Below are 25,416 nucleotides of genomic sequence, written 5' to 3'. Positions count from 1 at the left end.
TTACAAGTATCCCTCTCCGACCACCGGAGACATCCACCTCCTTGTCAAAGGCCTTCCATGATGGATTTCATCAATCCACTACCTATTTTCTATTATACATTCGAATAATGGAGTTTATGAGCTTTAATATAGGTTTGGGTATTCTGCCCATTCCTGAAGTCAACTATGCATATAGGCTCGATAAGTCCAAGGATGGGAAGGAGAACTCACATGCGTCCTTCTTGATGTCATTCATAGTGGGGTGACTCTCTTCATCTCACCAATATCGACTTTTAGGATTCGTTTCTTAACTCTTGTGGTATCTATCCCTTTAGTAAATTCTATATCTTTACTCATAACTCCAGCGAGCCTTCTAACCTCTATATAAAGTTTGCTGCCATATTCCTAACTTACTCAAATGAAACTTCTAAAGTTAATGGGTTTACCCTTTCCGCCCCAATTTGAGAGGATACATCACTAACTTTATCGTTATTAACCAAATTTATAGATTTAACATTTAGGTTGCCAATGTTGGCAATGTCTAGAGAGAGAACACAAACAATTAAGATGATAAGGAAAGAGAGTGTTATCTTGAAGGTTTGCATGTTTAAAGGATGAAAAAAGAAATCACCAAAGATTCGAGACATATCTCGCGATTGAGAATGAAAATAAAAAGTTCTTAGAAAAACGAGAGAATTTATAGCTCTCTGAAGCAAGGAAAACAAAAAAGAGTAAATCATTATACTCCCTTAGTTTATAAGCAAAGAGAAGCACCAATATCTACAGTTGAGAATCGAGAAGATATTGAAAGGCACGATCAACAGTCCAAATATAGACTCGATTCCCTAACATCACTCGAGTGCAACTGAGCACCCTAAGGGCGCCACCTCCCTAACCTAGGTGCCTAGATCCAAGTGGGTGTCCTCTCCGAAATAAAGTTTCAATGACAAGACAAACATTTAATGTGCGTGTTTCCAAGACAACTAACTCCCAATCAACTTCTCAACAGAACATCCCTTTGTTCAGAGAGCTCTTCCAACAAATCCCGCACTTCAAGAACGAAGCTCGGCCCAAGGCCTCTCTTAGCACTCCCATAACACAAATCATGTCTTCATGGATGATAGTAAGGACCGAGGGGCTACTATTTCGAACTGGCTAAACGGTCTAATAAGGATGACTTAACTCTGAGGTCCAATCCAAATTGTATGCCCACTTAAGTTGGCGAACATGTGTACTCTTACTAAAAAGTCCTGCAATGAAGTAAGACACTGCTTCATCTCAACCGTTGGGGTCCATCCAACATTCCCATGCGCTTGGCTCTGCGTCCATCAGATGTGGTTTTAACGGTTGTTCTATATAGGTAACTATGTGTTATACCAGGGTACATTTCATTACACAAACAAGCAATCTCTGACTTTGTTGACTTAAGTGTTAGAGTAATAACTTTTCAGATACATCCCTTTCTCTGACCACTAGAGACATCCATTATCAAGTTAGAGACCTTCCACAATGGATCAGTCTACTATCTATTTTCTATTCTGACCTAGAATATATTATAAAATAAATATTAAATATATTCTTAAAATTGATTAATATTTAATAAATTAATTAATAACAAAGTTAATGAATAAAATTATACTAAGAAATAAAAAATAATTAATCGCAAGAGTTCAATTTAAGGTCAAACGTTCTAAGGTTCAATACAAATTATATGTTCATTCAAACTGACAAACATTTGTACTCTTATTATAGAATTCCATAATAAAGTAAGACACTACTCCATCTCATCCAACATCTTAACCATTGGACTTCATCCAATAGTCCCCAAATTATACTAAAAAAACACAAATTTGAGACTTAAAGGGTCTATCTCACTTGCAGTCTCTTAGACTAACTCTTTAACAATCTTTTTTTTATCGAGTGAAACTTGTGTGGATTTGACACTGAATTTCATATAGAATAGTTAGAATCCTGATGAATTTCCCTAAAAAATGAAAATACAGTATTTCATTTTTAACCCTCCTTAATAACTTGTGTGGTGTAACTGACAAGGTGTTGAATAACATTGATGGAGGCACTACTATGATGATATCGTCACTCGTCAACATAACGTATGAATATTATGCACAACAGACTTCTTAATAAACATGATACTGACACTTTTACCAGATTTAAATCTCAATACTATGCACGACAAATTTCTTACCGTAATAAACATGGTACTGACTCTTTTGTCAGATTTAAATCTCATCTTATTAGAGTGTGTTTAGCTTAGCAAATAAGAATCCTGGGGCCTATTTGAACACATACGAAGGCCTTGTTCAATTTAAAAACTAAATAGCCATCTGCATCTGAGTAATAAACACTTGTTGTAACCATTGTTAGTGTTTATTTTTGACGAAGTATCAAGCTTTTGAAACAATATAGGAATGGGAGAATGCATACTGTTGCTAATTTATTTTTGTTGATGGAAGCTAAGCCTTGGAGAGATTCATCCTCTTCATTTCTCAAGTTACCGGATATTATTCTGAGTCTGAAACTCTTTAACCATGAGTTTGTTTCAAGTACAAGAATACATTCTCTCCAAAATACATCACTAAGAAATGACTATACTCATGCTTGGTATAAGGTTGAGAAGAAAAAAAATATCGAAGGTTCTTTATTTTTATATTTTATAGCATTGACTCTCAAAGCAACAACATAACAGAGATCAAAATATTAATCACAAGAATTCAGTTTAAAATTGGCCGAGTTATTTTTCTTGAAATTTAATACAAACTACTAATGAAATATGACTTTTAAACATCTTACAACACTAATTTGGCGGCTAAAAAATCAATCTAGCATATTTCAGACATGATTTTCCAAAAGATTGCTAATTTGAAACATTGCAAAGTTCTTCCAGCCATGAAAAAACCTCTTATTTGGTGTAGAGTACATCCTCCCATGGGTGGCGGTATAGTGGTTGCTTCAATCTCTTCTGGTCAAAGGTATGCCTGAAATTTAAACAAGGAACAAAGAATAAGACAGAGCCATGTATGTTTAATGACTAAAAGGACCACCTAACTGAAAGTGGAACTCTTTGAACCACAAGATATTTGTGGGAAAAAAAAGGCACAAAGGTCCAAAACTTACCCGATCAGACCAATGGAACGTGCTAGCACAAAGAGCCCATTCAAGTATCCAATCCCGACAATTTCATCAATCTCTTGCTTGGTGAACATTCCGCTACCAGCAAGAAGATCTAAGAAAAGAGATCCAATTGCACCATCTACATTGAGGACTAAATTATTTGCCTTGGTGAGAGTGTAGGTTTCAACTTGAACAGCATACTCCATGTATTTCACAGAAGGAAAATGTGTGCGTGCAAACTTCTGTAATAGCTCAACTCTTTTATCTTTGTTGTCCCTATTCTTGATCCTGATTCACAAGCAAAACCAAGTATTAGAGATTTAGTTTTTTATATAGAAACAGCAGTAACATAAACTTTATAAAGAAAAAGAAGCAACATAAACAGAATAATTATCACTTAAAATGAACAGACAGAATACCTGTGCCCTATTCCTGCCACACGAATTCCCTTCTTTTTCATACCTTCAACAAACTCGTAAGGTGTAAGCCCCTGTAACGAGACAAAACATAATGTACCCCATGTTAGATGAAAGATAAAGCTCGTGATGTGTTTGTGGGGAAGGGGATTTGAAATTTCCCTGGAGTTTATTTTAAATTTAATTCGGATCTATTTAGATTTTATCCCCACACCCAACATTTTTTATTCTAGTTCCCCCTTCCCTGGAGTTTATTTAAAATTTAATTTGGATCTATTTAGATTTTATCCCCACACCCAACATTTTTTATTCTAGTTCCCCCTGCTTTCACATGAAATGTATTGATCATACCCTGTCATGAGCATCCTTGAAGTAGCGAGCAGCATCATCAATGGCACCCCCAAATCGTGGACCAATTGTAAGCAAACCTGTTACATAAGCTCATATATAATCATTTTGCGGCCCAACTAGCACAAATGCTTTGGTGACCCCATCAAATGATCAGCATACTTCAGAAGTAGGCAAACAAAAGGGCGTGTATTTACCTGATACTAGACTGGAAACTAGGTCCTTCCCAGCCCTAGCGGTCACAATAGTATTGTGAGCACCAGAGACACAAGGCCCATGATCGGCACATAACATGATACATATCTGACAAAAAACATATTAATACCACATAAATATCTAAATGGAAAAATGAGAATGCAAATTTTATCTAAAGAAGCTTGATTGTAGAGCACAGACCAATTTGACACACATAAGTGACCAACAATTTGGAAAAACAAAGGGAGAAAAATATTTGAGGAAAGCTCTACATGACTGAATAACCTACCTCAATAAATTGAGTACAATAACGAGGTAGGCTTCGTTTGAACCACAAAAGAGAGATAACATCACCAACACCAAGACCCTTTTCAATAATGGAAGACATGGGTACACCAGCATAGCACGGTTCCTCACCTTTGCAAAATTTTGGGAGAAAGCTTTAGTTTAACTATCAAATTTGAGTGTCTCAGACCATACAAAGAAAGATAATCCATCTCTAAATTATAACACTAGCACATCCCAACTCACCTCTATCATCAGAAATGGTGGAAATTATATGAGTTGGAGCACGAACTTTTCCGCTCTTGATTGCAATGTTAAGGTCCTCGGGGATTTGTGGAGGAGTAAATTCCTTCACAGGTGTTGTTTTCCCTTCTTCAACCTAACAAAAGATAAGCCAATTATGATATTATAGTTAGTCATGGTATGGAATGAAAATAGACTTCTACAAGAGATTGTCCACTTTATGGGATTAGGAGTGGGGAGAAAACTGAATTAAAAATATGGAAAATTTAAATACACATGCAATCTAACCAATTTGTCAAATGTTTCTTTAATTGAAGTTTCAAAAGCTTCGTATGAAGTAGGAACAACAGCTCCAGCGTCTCTTAGTGCTTGATTCTTTCCTTGAGCAGACTCCAAATCACCACCACTTTTAGCTCCCTGATTTATATAAGTGCAAGTAGCATTAAGAATGTTGTCCTTTTTATGATGAATGCTTTAACTGAGAAATTTGTCAAAAGATAAAGGAGCAGTGACATACAGCATGACCAAACTGTACTTCCGATTTGAAGAGTGTTGCACAGGTTCCGCTAACCCAGGCAACCACAGGTTTGGTCACTTTCCCTTGTTTTAGGGCTTCCACTAAGGAATATTCATCACGCCCACCGAGCTCTCCAAGTACTACTATCAATTTAACCTGAGGTTTCATGTAAATAAATCCAGACAGGTCATTGACAGAAAAAATGATATGGTCTGCATTGTAGTAAGTCATTTGAGTTGCAGATATTCCATGTAGTTCCACAAGATGAAAGAAATATTTACCTGGGGTATGTTGTTAAACCGTAAAACATGGTCAGATAGAGTGGAACCTGGGAAAACATCTCCTCCAATGGCAATGCCTATAGCAAAGTAAGATATATCTCAATATTGGCGTTAACAAATGCGGGGACGATTAAATCAGCATTAACTAACTAGTTAGACTAACCTATATAACTAACTTATATCTAATAATTACCTTCATAAATGCCATCAGTTACGCGGGCAATGGAGTTGTATAATTCGTTGGACATCCCACCCTGCAATTCAAAAGGTTGTTTTTTCTCATAACGATCCACGCATACATTATGCACCATAAGAAATAAAGCTCAAATTCTATGTTTCTTTAAACTAGAAAACATGAAGTAAACAAATTCACTTAAATACAGTTCATTCCTGGTTTAAAATATCTTAAGCGAATCTCTTCGGTTTTTCTAGGAAGAAGAAATAAGATATGAACAATTTAAAATAAATTCAAAAAGATGAGGATATAATCTCGGCAAATTGTAATATATAATATAACTAAACATTTCAATTTGTCCTGTTAGAATTTCAATTATATTCAATTAACACCTAGTATCTATATACACATACTAAACCTACTCAATAAGCATTTTAGAAGATTAGGTATTTCAGAAAATGTCTAGAAATCATTTTTCAAGATTTTAGATGAACTAAGTCTGGAAGAACAAGTATAAACAGACAGAAGACATCATTCATAGTCATCTTTACAGTGTCGGGAATTATTGTTACAATTCACGCTGCAGCTATTGTTAAAACACACAAGAGACTTCTACCCTCAACTGAAAAATAATGCCAGCAACATAAGCAGGAAATGACTACATACAGATTTAGAGACAAATCCAACAGATCCGGGCCTGTAGAGCTTGCAATTGATTATATTGTCAATTGTTCCAGCTGTATCACCAATTTTAAAAGCCCCAGCTTGAATGCCTCCAACAGTGGCTGGGCCAATAACAACCTACCAAACCATGAACACTAAAATAAGTTTTCTCAATTTACAATATAAAACTACTAAAGTTGATCAACCTCCATTTGAATCATCACCTTATTGTTCGCCCGGGCATATGCAATCAATTCCTTAGTGTCTGACTCGGGTACTCCCTCAGCAATAATAGCAACAACTCTAATTGTAGGCTGCTTCAAAGCAGACAAGGATGATGCAGCAGCACTGAATATATAGATCAAATTGGACTTGTTAAAATTATAAAGATTTATATAGGGAAAGAAGAAAAAGAAAGAGAAAGTAGACACTGAATAATTTAAATTTATATTGATGTGATATGATGTGATACAAAGACAAAGACAGAATATTGACCTCGATTTATTCTAATACTGGACTCAAAATTCTATTTAACGAATGCAACAAATCATGCAATATACCAAAATACGGAATGAGATGTTTTTCATACTGAAAACTGTAGGATAAAGACATCCTAAATTATGAAAATTACCAATACTGCTGAATACTGTGCAGTAAGATGCCATGGGCTCAAAAAATAACAAATAACTTACTAACCTCCTAAACGATGCAAAGTTGATAAAGACATCGGCTGTAGGATGTGCAGCAGAAGCTGCTTCAATGCTGCAAAATGAATTAACATAGAGCTAAGAACACATTACAATTGGATAAACATAAATGTAATTCACTGCAAATTGGTGATTTGATAGTCATGGGATGGTGAAACTATTAAGATACCACTCAAAAGAAGAAAAATAATTCTTGGCTACAAGCAAACAAGCCCAAAATTTGAGCCAAAAGGGAAGAGTTTCCATACGTAGCATGAACTGGGATGGCAATTTCCTCCTGACCAAAAAAGAGTTTTTGAAATCCCTCGGAACCCGGATTGATTATTCCAGCAACTGATGGTGTTTCCCTTCCTGCAAACACAAAATTACAACTTCCATTACTATTAAAAGCAAAAATTGATATCCCTGTTTGATTGTCTCCTCTCGATCAAGCGGAAAATAAAGATGAAAGAGCAGATACAAACCACAAAGGAAGTCAAAATCAAGCATCCTCTGTATGGGAAGCTGCTTGTAGTTATAAAACAGAGCTTGTGTTGTACGGGAGAATAGTTGTCCGGTAGCCATGATTTAGAAACAGATGTATCTGATAACAAACCAGTGCATTAGTTTCTAAGTTGAAGAAAAAACAAAAGATCATCCATATCAGTTTAAATCACATATAGAGAACATTAATCAACTAGTTTTAGCAATTACGGAAATTCAGAAAAATAAAGAGTACACGATCCACAATAATAGCCGTGCAATAATATCTGAATCTTCATAATCAAATAAAGAGGGAAACCATCAAACAAGAAAAGTTTTCAAAACATAAATTTGAGTTCCTCCACACTCCACAGCCTCATAGCCTAAAAGAAAACTATCCAAAGATCATAGGATCAGTAAAACTCAGCTCGGCATTGGGTTATCATGTCCAGATACTCTCATAAACAAGAAATCCAGAATTTCAAATCTCATAAACTATAAATGAACAAAAGCAACAAATCTAACAAAACCAGAATTCCTCATTTCATTTCTCCAACAAAAAGAAAACGAAATTACTTACAAATCACTACAAGATCGGAAATGAAAAATCACATAACCAAATTTTCCAAAAATTTAAAACTTATAAAAGGAAAAAAAAATTCACATGATTAAATGAAACAGATCCGTAACTACTCCCTCTAACTACACAGATATCACATTAAACGTTACAATAAAAATACCACACCAAATTTCAACCAATAGTTCAAACCAAACTCAAATCTACCTAAAATGCACGTAAGATCCGTGATAGAACTCAAAATTAAACGACACAAAATTTTTCATAAATCTAAAATTAACACAACAAAATCTCTAAGAACACAGCGAGAGCGAGAGCGAGAGCTTGCATAAATTTCAACCGATGAATCAAAACTCATAAGAATTGAAGTAGATACTAGCGTGAAGATAATTGATTACATGAAAAAAAAGTGAGATCTAGAATGCAGTGTTGGACGGTTATGAAAATTGAGTAGGTACCTGATTTGATATAACTCGGGTGGGTGAAACGGAAGAGAAGTGAGTGGAGAACGGGTTGTTGGAAGAAGAGAGTGGAAAAGAAAAGAAATAGGAAGGAAAATATATAAGTGCAGTTAGTCACGTGGCGTTGGGTAGTTAGGTGTACAAAATTTACCTTCATTTTTATTTTCCGCTGTCTTTCTTTCTCTCTCGTGTAGTTGGTGTTAGATGGAAGGAAAATAAAATAGGAAGTGATGTTGGATAGTTAGGTAGGTGTGAGTTTTTTTTTTTATTTGGCTTTGTTTATATTTTTATTAAAATATTTCACACGAGTTTGCACGTGGGCAGACAATTTTGTTGTCAAGAATCGTACGCTTTTTTATCAAATTTTTATTTTATTTTTATTTTTCAGAAAATAAAGAATAACAAAAATATTTAAATTATTAACTTTATTGAGAAAAGAGTAAGTAATTTTTCAAAAAATGAAATAAAAAAGATTTAAATCGTCAAAGTTGCAAAGTTGGTCAAATAATAATTTAATTGTTTTTTCCGTCTTAAACTGAACTATGTACTTAGAAATAAATTATCTTTAATTTGATTGCCTTTTTTATTTTTAATTTAATATTAATTTTTTAATTATAATATTTGTATCACTTCTAATTATATAGCATCTTTGTATTTATAAAAAAAAAATGAATGAACTCATACTTGATAAGAATGTTTTTTAAATTTTTTTATTTTTTATATTTTACATATAGAATTTTTTTAATCCATTACTCAAATGGTCAATAAAGTTATTTGTTTTAGGACAAAATAACTTTATCTTTGATTTTTAATATTTAAGAAAATTATTTTATAGATGCAATGTAGGTTAGTTATTTATCGTATCTGAAAAAGTAACATTTTTTTATGTGTCCTTTCTTTATTATAAAAATTTTAGTTTTTTTAAATTTATTAAATAAATAATATATTTAATTTTTATATTGTTCAAATACATCATTTATTTAATAAATTAAAAAAATTAAAAAATTTGTTTTGATTTAACAAAAGACTATTTAAGTTAGTGTGTTTGTCTTTTATCAATTCTAATGGTGTTTATATTTAGTGTTTAATAGTAGCTTTAATAAAATTACCTCAAATAGAATGAATATATGGAAAAGAAGAAAAAAAAGCATGTTTAATAAAGAAATATTTTTATGAAGGTCTAAATTGATTTGATATTTTTAATTTAGAGATTAATTGAAATACACTGTCAGTGTAAAAGGGTTTTACACCATCACTTAATTATAGACGTTGGATATTAAAAGAAATTTGACTTTTATTTTAAAAATCTATAAAGTAATACAAATGGGTGATGGTGATGAACCGAGTAAAACTTTTTACACTGACAGTGTATAGTAATTAATCTCTTTAATTTAAATGATTAAATAGTTATTTTACAAATTTAATGACTAAATTGACCAGCTTGGTGGTTAATTTTGTCATTCATAGTATATTTCTTTAAATTTTTTACATGTTATTTAATACTAATAAAAATTAGATTCACTATTTATGTTTTGTTTGAGATATTCTTTCACAAAAAGTTGTTAGTATGACTTGGTTGATAGTTTGTATTCCCTTAGATTATATTTATGTTTGGATATCTTAAAATAATGGAGTGAAATAGAAATAAGTGGAGTGAAATTAAGATAAATGGAATAGTGCGTGATGAAAATTGCAGTCCATCAGTTCGATATTTTATGATAGAACTTGACAAATTCTTCGTTTGGCTCAAATCAGATGTGAGGAAATATGGTGGTAAGTGATGGAATAAAATTAAATTGATATCACCTTCATTCTCTTCATCTAGTTTTAACTAATCCAAAATATAAAATTTAATATTATTTATTTCATACTATTGCATTCCATCTGATTCAATCAATTCAAACAAAGTCTTAAAAGAATGTGGTGTATAGCATTCAAGCTATTAAACAAAATAATAATGTTGTTGCGTTGAAGGCTTCTTGAGAGTTTCTTACTTCTAAATCTCTGAGGATTGTTTTTCTCTGGGGAGATGTTTGCATAATGAGTTTCCTATCATTTTCTATATTAAGGGCTTGTTTGATTTGGTTTTGTAAAATTGTTTTTTAGTTTTTAAATTTTGAAAATCATAAAACTTGTTTGGTACTCTAGTTTTACAAAACTATTTTTGAAAACTATTTTCGATTTGAGAGTTTTAAAAACTAAAAAACTAAATAGGGTTTGGAGGTTTTTGATTTTGATTTTTAATTTTTAAAATTAGAAAGAAAAAACAAACAAGAAATCTCATTTTTTGTGGTGTTCAACTCTAAATATTAAGTGTGATTGATAGACACAAGGTACATATGAGAATCTAATGTTTATTTGAGAATTTAATGTTGTGACTATGGTCTTTGGAGAATGACTTCTAACAAAGAAGAGATTATTATATACTCCATCGAAGACTTCAGTATTATCAAAAGAAGGTAGTTGCGGAACAAAGTTGAGAGTTTTCAAGATATTTCGGTAAAACAAGTGCTCAGACAAGGAACTCGTATTATCGAGTGAATATTTTTGTTAAACGGAAGCTTAAAGCAAAACTTTGTGTCTATCAAGACTCTTGAGTCAAGATCAAAAGAAGATCTTGTGATTTCAGTAGTTTTAGAGTGTTCTACTACAACATAAGTGATCTCAAATTTAGACATCCGTTGGCTTAAGCATTAACTGGATTTGAAGTGTTAAGTGTTGTTTGATTATTCTTTGTAACCAAAAACACTTCACATTTTTTTTTGCAAATAGTGTAAGACCCTACGAATTTTTAATGGTTTGTCATTAAAGACTAGATTAAGCGTAAAGCAAAGACGAGAGCGTTGAACTAGTATAAGCCCGATATATAATTTCTCTCTCTCTCTCTCTATCTATCTATCTCTCTCCTTTTGTTTAATTTCTCTCACTAAAAATTCAAGATATGAAAAAACGGTTTATTCACATTGTGAATCATATGAGAACTCTAGGTAAAAAATTTCAAAATGAAGATATAATTATAAAGGTATTTATATACATAAACCACAGTTGGCAGCCTAAAGTTATAGCAATTTCTGAATCGAAGGACTTGTCTTCTATGAGTTTGACTATATTGTTTGGTAAGTTACATAAATATGAAATACAATTGAAAAGGTTAGCTAATGATGAAGAAGACGATAAAAAGAAGAAAAGTCCAGCTCTTAAAGTCTAAGAAGCAAAAGAGATTGATAATGATGAAACAATGACATTCATTGTCTAAAACTCCAAATGATTCGTGAAGCATGACAAGAAACATGAATTTTAGCATAAAAAAGGAAGGAAAATTATCATTTTCCCCAACTTGATTTCAATGTGGAAAGAAAGATCATAAAAAGCCCAATTGCATTCGGAATCTGAATCAAAAGAAAGCTGAAATTTTCATGAAGTTGCGAAAATAAACAAATAGGGAATACATAACTTGAAACGATAATGACATAGAATCTTCAGATGAATCAAAGGATGAATCGAACATCTATCTTATGGGAAATCATGAATATGACAAGGTAACTTCTTATTTTACTTATGATAAATTATCTTGTATATGTAAAAACATTAAACAAAGAATCGAGTAAATTAAAATTTCTTGTTTCTACCTCTAAGACTATTCTCTTCAAGTAGAAAATAAAAAACTTTGTTAAAAAAATAGATAGTCTTAAATAGAGGCAAAGTATTTTAATTCAAAATTCTCCCTCTTCTTCTCCTTCTCAAGAGGATATGGTTGAACCTACCAAGTGTGAACAATACAATATTTTAAAATATACGATTTGCATAATACACTTGATAACTTTACCATAAAACAATATAGCTTGAACCTTCTATTAGGTAATCAAATAGTCTAGTATAATAAATCCGATTTAGGTTATGAATCTATAAATAATATTAAAAGCTTTAGCAACATATGTCATGCTAATACGATTTCTAATTGCAAAATTCTTAAATGTGATTATTGCAATATAAATGGAAATACCACTCTATTTTGATCTGTTAATAAAAGTCATAGTAATATAATTGTTTATCCGCCTTCTCCTTTCTATAAAGAGTATCATGAAAGAAAAATGATAAATATATCTCATATTTCTTATTTCTACAATTATGACCCTAGTTGGAAATCTAAAGAAAAGTGTAGTACACTAACATTAAAGGACCCATTATGATTTTGATACCTAAAATTAAGACTTGAGCTTTCAATGTAGGAATGCTTCACATTAGAAAATGATAAGTGGTACCTTAATAGAGGTTTTTAAAAGCATTTGATTGACGACAAATCTCAATTCTCTTCCATCTCTCCTAAAATGGAAGGCTTTGTATCTTATGAAAAGAACAACAAAGGAATGATTATTGGGTATGGTACCATCAGTAAGATTCTGAAACCAACTATTGGGGATATTTTTTTAGTTGTTGGGTTAAAATATAATTTGATGAGTATAAACCAATCATGTGATAGAGGTAATATTATGATTCTTGATTTTTCTGGACGCGGGGTTATAAAATCTCATCAAATCAAACTCATTTTACTATCTCTAGAAGAGAAAACACTTACACCGTGAATTTTAATAAAATAATTTCAAGTGGTGTATTAGTTTGAGTAATGATAATGAATCTCATCTATGACATGGGAAAATAAATCATATCCACATGAAACATTTGAAAAAGTTAGTTTGCAAGAATTTAGTAATCGAGTTGCCAAACTTTCATTTTGAAAAGCATGAGTTATGTGATTCATGCCAAGAGGGTAAACAAGTGAATGACTCTTTTAAAACAAAAATATCATTTCTACAAAGATACATTTATAAATGTTTCATATGAATCTTGATCATCCAGAATCATGAGTTTTGACAGAAATTACTATACCCTTTATTATTATGAATGACTACTCTCGTTATACATGGAGCCTTTTCTTATCTCATAAAATAAACATGATTGATACCTTTTGAAAATTAGCCAAGGTTATCTTGAATGAAAAAAGACTTAAATATTGCATATATCCTAAGTGATCACATGGGTGGATTTCAGAATGTAGAATTCGAGAACTATTGTAGAAAGAATGGAATTGAGCATACTTTTTCTGCTCCACGAACTCCCCTACAAAATATGGTAATGGAACAAAAAATAGATCTTTTGAAGAGTTAGAGAGGACGATGCTCAATGAGACTAACCTTCCTACGTACTTTTAGGTTGATGCAGTAAATATTGCTTGCTATGTAATGAATCATGTCCTGATAAAACCAATTCTAAAGCAAATGCCATATAAGTTATATAGATGAAGGAAGTCAAATGTTTATCACCTTTATTTGTTTGGATGAAAATGCTTGATAAAGGGAATGATAATTTTGGAATATTCAATGCTAAAGCTGATGAAGGTATATATTTAGGATATTCTAATTCTAATAAAGATTTTAGAATATTTAATAAATAAAAACTTTGTCTATAGAAGAATTATCCATGTTAACATTGAGGGAACTAACTCCAAGTCGGTAGAGGTAGAAGTGTTTAACTGTGCTTATATTCTAAAAAACTCTCTCTTAGAAGATCAAGATAAAAATAAAGGACAAGATAAAGATAAGGTTCAAGATCAAAGGGAAGATAAAGAACAAGATCAAGAAAAAGAACAAAGTCAATCTGAAACCATTCAAAATGAATAAACAAGCAACGACCATCAAGATTTAGCCAAGGAACGGAAAACCACAAAGGATCATCCAATCTAAAACGTCGTTGGAGATATTTCTAAGGGGAATTATAACTCTACATTCTCTTAATCAGGTATGTAACCTTATGGGTTTTTTTTTTCTAAATTGATCCAAAAGGTATGAATAAAGCTCTCATTGAAGATCATTAGTCTTTTTCTATGCAAGATGGGTTAAATCAGTTTGAGATATAAAATGTTTAGGAACATGTTCCCAAACCTTCGTCTAAGACAATTATTGAAAACAAATGGGTATTTTGCAAAAAGCTTGACAAAAATGTAATTATTTTAAGAAATAAAGAAAGACTAATTACGAAAGGGTATAATCAACATGAAGGCGTGGATTTTGATGAGACATTTTCCCTATAGCTATATTAGAGGCCATAAGGATGATTTTAGTTTTCTCATGCATTTTGAATTTTAAAATCTTCCAAATGGATGTAAGAAGAACGTTATTAAATGTCACATGAGGAAGTGTATGTTAATCAACCTCTCAGGTTTCTAAACTTCTCTTTTTCTAACCATGTCTTCAAGCTAAAAAAAGGCTCTTTACAGTTTAAAACAAGCCCATATGGCTTGGTATGAATGTTTGAGCAAGTTTTTGATTTTCAAAGATGGAAGGTTGATACAAGTCTTTTTATTAAGAAAATTGAGCATGGCATTTTATTTGTGTAAATTTATATCAAGGATATTATATTCGGTACTACTAATGAGTCCTTGTGCAAGAAATTTTCAAATATTATGCATAATGGTTTTGAAATGTCTATGATGGGGGAGTTTCGGTACTTTCTTGGATTTCAAATTCATCAATCAAAAATATGTCCAATGTTTTTAAATTGGATTGGAAAAGTACCATCGGTATGTGACATTTGCTTGGAAACTTACCTGTCTACTAGCATAGCAAGTGATGCATTATTCACAGTTTAATTAAAATAATCGTTGCGAATAGTTGTTATGCATAAGTTATCTGAATGAAACAAAAATTAAGTGATTATGGAATTAATCTCATAATTGTCTTGATAAAATATGATAACACTAGCGCAATAAATCTCACTAAAAATATGGTACTTCACTCCCAGACTAAACACATTGAGACTATGCACCATTTTATTGGGGAATATATTGAGAAATGAGATTGTGTAATTGAGTTTGTGTCCTAGTCTAATCAAGTGGAAGATATTTTTACAAAACATGTACCTAAAGAAAAAATCGTTTTTATAAGAACTAAGTTAGAAATCTTAAATCAATTATCCATGGATTAGTTTGCTAAATGTTTCTTCTCTTTCTACTTTTTCTTCTTTTACTTTTCTCTGTAAGGTATGTGTTTTATGTGTTGTTTGTTTGTTCAAATTTTTTAATAATGCTAAAGGGGAGATTTTTACTCTCATGTGGAGTAGAGTATACTCTTTTTATCTGTGAGGGGGATTTTAACCACTCCAAATCTTTTCTCTATCTTTTATATTTTACCTCATCCCTAATAGATGTGTTATCGTTATTAAAAAAAGGGAAAGTGTGGTTCTATGTATTGTGCAGGTAAAAATATGATTTTGATGATAACAACTGTCAAGTATGTTGATGACAACTATCAAGTGTGTTGATTATGACAACTCTTCAAATGGTTTTTAATGATGACATCACTATAACAAATAGCGCTTTTTATGATGAAGCTTTCACCACAAACAATATAAAAATGAGGGTGTATGTCACGGGAGCGCTTTGTTTTATTTATAAAAAAAATTCAATATGTTAACTCGATTTTATGAAAACCCGACATAAATATATGCTCAGGGTTCAAGATTCGATTTTCAGCTCCTGCAGTTTTATGTTTTATATGGAACCAAAAAGGTGCCTTTAATTTTTATAGATTTTACGTCGGATATGTTACCTCGGTTTTCATTAAAATCGAGATAAATACTCTCTAATTTTTTATTCTTTTTGGAACCAAAAAGACGCCTTTATTTTTTATAGATTTTACATTGGATATGTTACCTCGGTTTTCAGTATAACCGCGATAAATACTCTTTATATTTTTTATTCACGCAGTGTCTACCTCATTCACTCCTCGAGCCCTAGCGAAAGAATACTTCTTCTCCAGCCAACGAAAGAACACTTATTCTCCAAGGAGCCCTAACGAGCGAAAAAAAACTCTCTCACCATTATTCTCTGGTATGTTACTATTGTTGTTGTTGTTCTTGTTGTTGCTTTGGTCCATTACTATTGTTCTTGTTATTCCTCATTATTGTTATTGTTATTGTTGTTGTTGTTGTTGAGAAGCTTTATTTTTGTTAGATGTGTACTATTTTTTTTCCAGAAGCTTTATATGATTATGAATCGTAGTTTTATGAAAGTCAATAGATTAAGTAAAGAGTATGAGAGTGGAGTGAAACAATTTCTTGATTTCGCGGAAAAAAAATGTTCTTGACATTAATGAGATTTTTTGGTGTCCTTGTAAATACTGCTTTAATACGAAAAAAAAAATCATATGGATGTTATATTCAATCATTATGGTTATGATGGAATTATTCAAAATTATACGAAATAGGTATGGCATGGTGAAGCGACAAAAAAGAGACCTCTGTCACATATAATTGAAGATGGTGAACTTATGAATGATACTCTAAAAGATATCAGTTGTGATATTAAAGTTGTTTCTTTCAAGAATGTTAATGTGGTAGATACTTTGCAAAGAGACATGGAAGATTCGCTGTATCCGGGATGTAAAAGATTTACAAGATTATAAGTTGTGTTAAGACTATTTAATCTTAAGGAAAGAGGTGGGTGGACGGATAAAAGTTTCATTGAATTGTTGAAAAAAATACTCCCCGAAGGTAACACGCTACCGAACTGTACTTATGAGGCCAATAAGATATTGTGGCAAATGGGTTTGGACTATGTCAAAATACATGTATGTCATAATTATTGCATATTATATATGAAAGATTTTGAAAACTTGACGGTGTGCCTGAGGTGCGGGGAGTCACACTATAATAAGAAGGACAATGGTGTTGATGACTATGATGGTGTAACTAGCAAAGGTGTTCCTACCAAGGTGATGTGGTACCTACCGATAATTCCAAGGTTCAAGAGATTGTTTGCTAATGTTAGTGACTTAACGAATACTAGATGGCATGCAGATGAAAGAGTGTGTGATGGAAAAATTCGCTATTTATCTGATTCATTGCAATGGAGTAAAATTGATTCCTTGCATCCAAATTTTGCCATTGAACCGAGGAACCTTAGGCTTGGACTTTCCACTGACGGAATGAACCCTTTTGGTGATTTGAGTACTAACCATACGCCATGGCATGTTCTTCTCATACTTTATAACCTATCTCTATGGTTGTGCATGAAGCGCAAGTATATGATGCTATTGATGATGATTTCAGTTCCAAAACAACCAGGGAACGACATTGATGTTTATTTAACGCCATTGATTGAATATTTAAGACTATTGTGGGAGAAAGGTGTTAATGTTGATGAAGTGTATACAAGTGATAACTTTAAGTTGTGTGCTATGTTGTTTTGCACAATTAATGACTTTCTTGCATACTGTAATTTGTATGGGTACAACGCCAAGGGACATAAAATGTGTCTTATATGTGAAGTTGATACATGTCACCACCAATTACAAAATGGAAAAAAGACAGTTTATCTTGGGCATCAAAATTTTCTAAGACCTAATCATCCATATCGTAGATTGCAGAAGACTTTTAATGGTAAGCAGAAGTTTGATATCACTCCAAAGCCCTTAATTGGGAGGGGAGTTTATAGAAAATAACAACACATTAAGGGTGTCTTATGAAAGAAACAAAAAAAGTCTATGGAGAAAAATATTTGGAAAAAAAAGGTTGGTATTCTTTGATATTCCATATTGGTCTAGTCTTGATGTAAGATATTATCTTAATGTGAAGCATGTGAAGAAAAATGTATCTGGTAGTTTGATTGAAACACTTCTCAATATTAAAGGCAAGACAAAGGATACTAAGAAATCCCTCAAAGATATGGTTCTGATGGGTATACGACAAGAGTTAGCCCCAAAAGAAGTAGGAAATATAACCTATTTTCCCCCCAGCATGTCACACTCTTTCTAAAAAAGAAAAAAAAGTGTTTGTGATTGTTTGCAGGGTATCAAAGTTCCCCAATGGCCCTCATAAAATATGAAGAAACTTGTGTTAGAGAACGATCACAAATTAGTTGGCTTGAAATCTCATGATAGTCATATCTTGATGCAACAACTTCTACCAGTGGCTATTCATGGCATTTTACCAAGAAATGTAAGGGTAACTATAACCAGATTGTGCTTATTCTTCAATGTTATATATAGTAAAGTTATTGATGCTTGGAAATTTAGATGGCTTGGAACACGAAGCTGCAGTTATCTTGTGCCAATTAGAGATGTTTTTCATTCCATCATTCTTTGAAATTATGGTTCACTTAGTTGTTCATCCAGTAAGGGAGAATGGAATTTATGGTTTAGTTTATTTACGGTGGATGCACCCAATAGAGCGTTACATAAAGTTTTTAAAAGGGTGTACAAAGAATCATCACCGTCTGAATGTTTCGATCGTAGAAAGGTACATCACAAAAGAAGCTATTGAGTTTTGTACAAACTATTTGTTAGAAGCTTTCTTTATAGGAATTCATGAGTCTCGTCATGATGGATTTTATGATGGTAGAGGTATTCATGGTTTAAATCTTAAGACATTTTCCCGAGAAGTAGTTCTTCAAGCACATTTGCATATATTGAATAACTTTGCTTAAGTTCAACCTTACTTGACCGCTCACAAAAGTATTTTAAAGGAAAAATTCCACCGGATGAATGAAAAATGGTTGTTGATAAAACATTATAAAAATTTCATAAATTGGTTTAATGAAAGTATTTCTAAAGAGAGTAGTTCATCAAATCTTTGCAAATGGTTGTCACGTATGCCTAAGTTTAATGTAATTACTTGGAGTGCATACGATATTTCTAAATATTAATTCTATACAAAATCAAAGGATGCTCATAACACCATGCAAAATAGTGAGGTTATGGTTGAGGCTGAATCCATGTACTTCTCTAGTTCCAAAGATAACAATATTGTACTAGCATCTAGAGCGTACTTTGGGGTCATTTAGGAGATTTTAGAGATTGACTATATTTCTTCTAAAGTGTATTTATTTAAGTGCAAGTGGATTGACAGTAAAATTGGTGTAGAAACCGATGAATTAGGATTCACACGGATTGATATTCGTAAGGCAAATTATAAGAACGAACCTTTCATCATGGCAAACTAAGCAAAACAAGTTTTTTATGTCACTCATCCTTCTAACACTGGATGGTCAATTTTTCTTCAAGGTAAACATCTTTTCGATAGTAATGATGAAAATCAAGATTTTAACTAAGACGCCTTGTTTAGCAACATATGTGCGTCAAACATCTGAAGAAAATGATTCAGATGATGTGCATGATATTCGTTGTGATAATGAAGAGGGGATATGGGAAAACTAGTAATATAAACATTTTATATCCCTTTGAAATTTATAGTTAATCATTTTACTCTTTTTTGATCATTGTACTAACTTACAAACTTGAAGTTCTTTTGCTCTTTGGGGATCATGGAGGATCATATATAATTAAGATGATGTTCAATGAAGTATCCCATGATATCTTTGACCAAATGTTAGAGAAACTTGTTGAGGAAGGCACACAAGATACCTAGATGAATTACGGCTTCCTTGACAAACAAGCTTCAAACTCTTGATGAATTCTTAATCAAAATGACAAATAAAGAACATGAGGATCCATATATGATGCTTTGAATCAATGTGGACCTTTTCTAATTTGATCCATTGCATTAAGGGGCTCAAATCTTAGTTGTGATCTTGATGAGGCATATATGGATACAAACACTACCTTCAAAAGAAACAAAGCTACACTATATATATTTTTTGTATTTTGGTTAGTAAATAAAGAAAATAAAGTATGATACAATCCAATATGCTTGGTAATTTATCCCAATTCAAACCTAATGAGTGATAGGTGAGGAGGATACCAAGGTGTGATCCCAATGCCAATGCAAGGCCATGATATGGCATGAGGGATCTTAGGGTCAAAATTGGGGTCTTACAGACGGGAAGCTTTATCAAAGATTAAAAAAATTGTTCGCATTTCTACATGCATCTAAAAAATCGCCAACAATTGCACCCCTACATGCATCTCCATACATCATTCCATGCATGATACTTCCACCCAAAGTGGAATGCCGTATGAAACATCATAAAAAACATGACATTATTCAGGATCCAGAGTCAATCATAGTATCCAGGAAAGTCCTTACTCAAGTTGGCAGTACTTCTCTAAGTGAGTTCTTACCCCACATGTGCTCGTGGAGTTATTTCCTAGCAAGTCATTCTTCAAATTTGTGTTGATAATGGTATTCCACATATTTTATACTACTCTACTCCCTAAGAAGAGGTTACCCTAAAAAAGTCTCTTATGAGCTTTTCCCTTGTAGAGCTTTGCTAGTAAACCTCCTTCAAAGGGAGTCTTTTGGGAATTATTTTCCCCAACAGATGCACATTTGAGATATTTCTTTAGTATCCTCGGAGAATCTTAGATACGATTGAGGTATCATTCCATTATTGGAATATCTCAATTATATCATATAACATACTGCTACATGGATCCAATGAATCTCATTGACTTTTGTTTGAGATACTGCTTTAGTATCCTCGGAGAATCTTAGATACGATTGAGGTATCATTCCATTATTGGAATACTTCGATTATATCATATAAGATACTGCTTCATTGATCCTCATGGAGTCTCATAAGCTTTTATTTTGTCAAGTATCCTCGGAGAATCTTGAGATACAATTGAGGTATCATTCCATCATTGAAATATCTCGATCATATCATATAAGATACTACTTCGTGGATTCAGAGAATCTCATCGACTCTTGTTTGAGATACTGCTCTAGTATCCTCGAAGAATCTTAGATATGATTGAGGTATCATTCCATTATTGGAATACTTTGATTATATTATATAAGATACTACTTTGTTGATCCTCTGGGAGTCTCATGCACTTTCGTCTCGTTACCGCTCTAGTATCCTCGGAGAATCTTATATACGATTGGGATTTTAATACATCTTCAGAAAGTCTCAATTACATCATAAAAGGCAATGTTCTACCAATTATCAGAGAGTCTTGATTGTTTCATTTACCTTCTGATGACTATCTCACTGTATATCTCACTGCATTTTCTTTATGTATTTCATCCCTGCATCTCGAATGATAAAATGCAGGGTCTTTTCGTATTTAATTATCTTCCACCACGAATGTACAAAGACCGTTGTCATTCATGCTTTCTGGTTTAAGATAATTAAATAGGGGTAGCTGTCATACCCCAATTTTGTCCGGGAATTTTAAATTCATTTGATAGATGTCCATTTGTCCAATTTTGCATTTTTAGTCATATGCATTTTTATCATCAAATAAAGTCACCATAATTATGCATATTTAGATACATAGTAAAAAAATCAACATAAAGCCAATATTTTACATGTTGAAGAAATTGACTAAAATTGTATTTTTTTTTCATTATGCATTTTGAAAAATAAATTCATAATCATTTGACTTATTATTAAAATATTCATTTGAATTTTATTAATCATTTTCATGCATCATAACAAAATCAATGTTTCTAGAAAACCCAAAATATCTCTAATTTATTACATCATTATTCCATGCATCATTATTAACTATTTAATTAAATAAGTTTCTAGAAGACACTCACACTCCTTGCATAATTCATAAACTACCTCTTTTAGAGCCTATAAATAAAATCATTCTCGTTCACAAATCACACCACCAAATCATTCACAAAAACTAAGTCAAAACTCTTTTCATTTTTCTCTTCATTTTCTTTCAAGTCATTTCTTTCTTTTTATTGAATAGGTAGACTGTTATGCTTATTCTTTTTAAACTCATCTGATACAAGTCCATTTGTCAAGTTTTATATTTTTAGCCATATGCATTTTTATCATCAAATAAACTCATCATAATTATTCATGTATACATATATAGTAAAAAAGTCAACATAAAATCAATACATGTTGAAGAAATTGACTAAAATTGCATTTGTTTTTCCATTATGCATTTTGAAAAATAAATTCATGATTATTTGATTTATCATAAATATATTCATGCATCATAAAAAATCAATGTTTCTAGAAAACCCAAAATATATATCACTTATTACATCATTATTCAATGAATATATTACATTATTATTCACTATTTAATTAAATAAGTTTCTAGGAATGCTCACACTCTTTACATAATTTCTAAACTACCATTTTTAGAGCCTATAAATAAAATCATTCTCATTCACAAATAAAACCACAAATCGTTCACGAAAACCAAGCAAAAACTCTCTTCATTTTCTTTTAAGTCATTTCTTTCTTTTTATTGAATAGGTAGGCTCTTATGCTTGTTATTTATTTAATTTTATTGTATTTTTACTTTTTCTTTGTTTATTTAGTACCTTAATCATCACCATTTTGCATGGAAACTCAATTGATTTTAAATCAAGAGTTAAAAAGTGTTCTTGAACATCCATAAGCAAAAGTGATTTGTTAATATTTAAATGGCTCTTATGCTTGTTATTTATTTAATTCTATTATATTTTTAATTTTTATTTATTTATTTAGTACCTTAATCATCACCATTTTGCATGAAAACTCAATTGGTTTTAAATCAAGAGTTGAAAAGTGTTCTTGAACCTCCATAAGCAAAAGTAATTTGTTGTTTTTTAAATGATTCTTATGATTGCTCTTTATTTAATTCTATTGTATTTTTACTTTTGCTTTATTTATTTAGTACCTTAATAGTCACCATTTTGTATGGAAACTCAATTGATTTCAAAATGAGTTAAAAGTGTTTTTGAACCTCCATGAAGAAAAAGGGTCAAATGCAAATTGATGTTTGTTTTACATAAATAATCTATCCAATAACTTCCCAACATCACCTCGAGCATGAATCCTTAATTTTTTTTGTCATAAGGGTGGATAAAATGGTCAAATCAAGCAAACATATGTTGCTGCATTTTTGTTAATTTTTGAATTTTTTTGTTATTTATTTTTTGGTTTTGAATATACCATTATGTTTGTGAGATCAAGTAGATAAATTTTTATTATTTATTTGCTTAATTCCATAAAAAAATTGAAAAAGTTATGGTATTTTTATGTTTTTGTTGTAACATTTTTCTTTCATTTATGTTGCTACGAGAGTAGTAATCAAATATGGGGATATGGAAGATGAAGTCTCCTCACACCCTTTGATTGCTCAGTACACCCCTGTGGATCCCCCTCCTTTGGGCCTAGAACATTTTTCTAGCTACACCCTCAATTTTCAGCTTGTTTTTGTCTTTTGTATATTATTTATTTATTTTTGTTCTTTCTTTTATTTTATTTTAGGTTTTTTTACCTTTTGTATTGATAGTGTGCCCCTCCATTTTAGTATTTATTTTACCTTTTTTATTGCTTTATTTTTTTAGTTTATTTTATTGTATTTTTTGTTGATGCATAATTGTTAATCCAAAAAGACAAAATGACCATTAAAATTAACTTTTCAAAAATAATAAGATAAAATGTGTTTGATCAACATCAAGTATATTTTTCAAAATCACACTAAGTTTTTTTTCTTTAATAAGCACCTGATACCATTTCACAATCCATTTTCACTAATACGACAAAACACGCTATCAACATCGAATTTCCTTTTTTTGCTTACTTGAGGCAATGGAAATCTTTTTCTTAATCAAACACGAAAGGGGGAGGATCCCTGGAGTCTCGCATTCCTTGAATTCTCAAATGATCAATCTTGTGGCACACGTCTTGGGAGTGTGGTTCATTCACTCTTTCATTTCTAAAACACGTGATAACTTTGACAAAAAGAGGGACCATTGGAGTCTAGCATCCCGGTGGAACCTTTGAACAATCTCTTGAAAGTTTATTGTCCATCCAACAATTTCATAAATACATCGAATGAAAAATGTGTTGTTGGAACCTAGCATTCCGTAACACCCTGAATACTTGGTCCCGAGGCTCACGTCTTCGTCTTACCAAATATTCGTCATTCTCCTAAAATCATTCAACACAACTTTAACCTAATTTCTTGCTGAAATTCTAGTTATCAGACTTTAGATGTCACACTGGTTGTTATGACATCCAATTCTGCACAGACAGGAATTATGCAGAACTTAAACGTAAGTGCAGTAAATAACACAAGTAATTGTTAACCCAGTTCAGTCCAACATGACCTACATCTGGGGGCTACCAAGCCAGGGAGGAAATCCACTATTAGTAGTATTAATTCAAAGCTAAACTCACCCGTTTACAACTTATCACTTAATCCCTACCAAATGCAATTTCAATCTTACACTAAGATCAGAGTTCCTACTCACTCCCCCTCAATCACCTCAGTGATTACTACCTTTAATCAATATTAAAGACAATTTGAAGTCACACTTCAAACAACTCTTGATTGTGCTTCACAGCTTTAATCAAGATACACAACACTCGCGCTTAAAAGCTTTGAGCGACACAACACTTACAACTCAATGAACACCCTATGCCACAACAATCATCTACTTGATAATGGCTTGGCTTACAAGATACGTCTAATACAAGACTCACAAAAATACAACAGTGAAGTATGATGGACACACAAAATCTTCACGCCTCAAAATCCCCGAAACTGAATGAAGGAACACCTTCCTTTTATATTGCAGTACCTGGGCTTTTGCACCTGTATTCTCCTGAATTTAAGGTCACGCGAGTTCCCATAAATTCAACATTTAGGTTACTAACAAATAGGCTATTTGTTAGGTTCATTAAATGTAGCTTGGTTGTTGATTTCCTGGATTTTCTCTCAGCTGTTGAATCCCTGAAGAATAGCCTGAGAAAAAGCTGAAACAGAAAACTGAACAACCTACAATATAACATATGCTGTCAGGAATGAATGTTACGGCATTCAGCTTGACATCAAGGTCCATATGCTGAGTCTGTTTTTCCAGAAAACAGACTGTACAATTTTGCTGACCTGTACATGATCAAAATGACCATACTACAGTAACAGCTTACATTAATAAATGTCAAAGTGTCCAATTTAACATTTACACGTTTGGCCTTAAGTTAGTTCTGTTATTCTCTTGAAGAACAGACTAAGTAACATGCTGAAGTATAGCAGAACACCACTCTGTCTAATGT

The 25,416-nt window shown here is 32.1% G+C and overlaps 2 protein-coding genes across 4 annotated transcripts; one reads left to right on the top strand and one right to left on the bottom strand.

The window, feature by feature from the left end:
- Nucleotides 1-2,625: 2,625 nt before the first annotated feature.
- LOC127074180 (ATP-citrate synthase beta chain protein 1) lies at nt 2,626-8,661 on the bottom strand. Of its 3 annotated transcripts, none has more exons than XM_051015478.1 (17): nt 8,439-8,661; nt 7,406-7,524; nt 7,190-7,292; nt 6,931-6,996; nt 6,459-6,582; nt 6,238-6,372; nt 5,590-5,650; nt 5,397-5,473; nt 5,116-5,271; nt 4,887-5,015; nt 4,602-4,734; nt 4,360-4,487; nt 4,073-4,178; nt 3,879-3,955; nt 3,531-3,601; nt 3,115-3,399; nt 2,626-2,975 (listed from the first exon to the last, which is right to left on the bottom strand). In XM_051015478.1, the coding sequence occupies exons 2-17, from the start codon at nt 7,503-7,505 to the stop codon at nt 2,900-2,902; spliced, it is 1,827 nt and encodes a 608-aa protein (XP_050871435.1). In that variant the 5' UTR covers nt 7,506-7,524; nt 8,439-8,661; the 3' UTR covers nt 2,626-2,899. The 3 variants fall into 3 exon arrangements, with proteins under 3 accessions (XP_050871435.1, XP_050871441.1, XP_050871451.1); XM_051015484.1 differs by lacking the exon at nt 8,439-8,661 and adding an exon at nt 8,379-8,410; XM_051015494.1 differs by lacking the exon at nt 8,439-8,661 and adding an exon at nt 8,188-8,327.
- Nucleotides 8,662-13,737: 5,076 nt separating this feature from the next.
- LOC127110041 (uncharacterized) lies at nt 13,738-18,921 on the top strand. The gene is made up of 6 exons (XM_051046075.1): nt 13,738-13,837; nt 15,694-15,749; nt 16,703-16,877; nt 17,100-17,886; nt 18,041-18,174; nt 18,485-18,921. The coding sequence occupies exons 1-6, from the start codon at nt 13,738-13,740 to the stop codon at nt 18,919-18,921; spliced, it is 1,689 nt and encodes a 562-aa protein (XP_050902032.1).
- The last annotated feature ends 6,495 nt before the right edge of the window (nt 18,922-25,416 follow it).

This window comes from Lathyrus oleraceus, chromosome 1, assembly GCF_024323335.1.
Source record: "Lathyrus oleraceus cultivar Zhongwan6 chromosome 1, CAAS_Psat_ZW6_1.0, whole genome shotgun sequence".
NCBI lineage: Eukaryota > Viridiplantae > Streptophyta > Magnoliopsida > Fabales > Fabaceae > Lathyrus > Lathyrus oleraceus.
The sequence above is the reverse complement of the archived record's forward strand: the minus strand, read 5'-3'. Positions and strand labels throughout refer to the sequence as shown.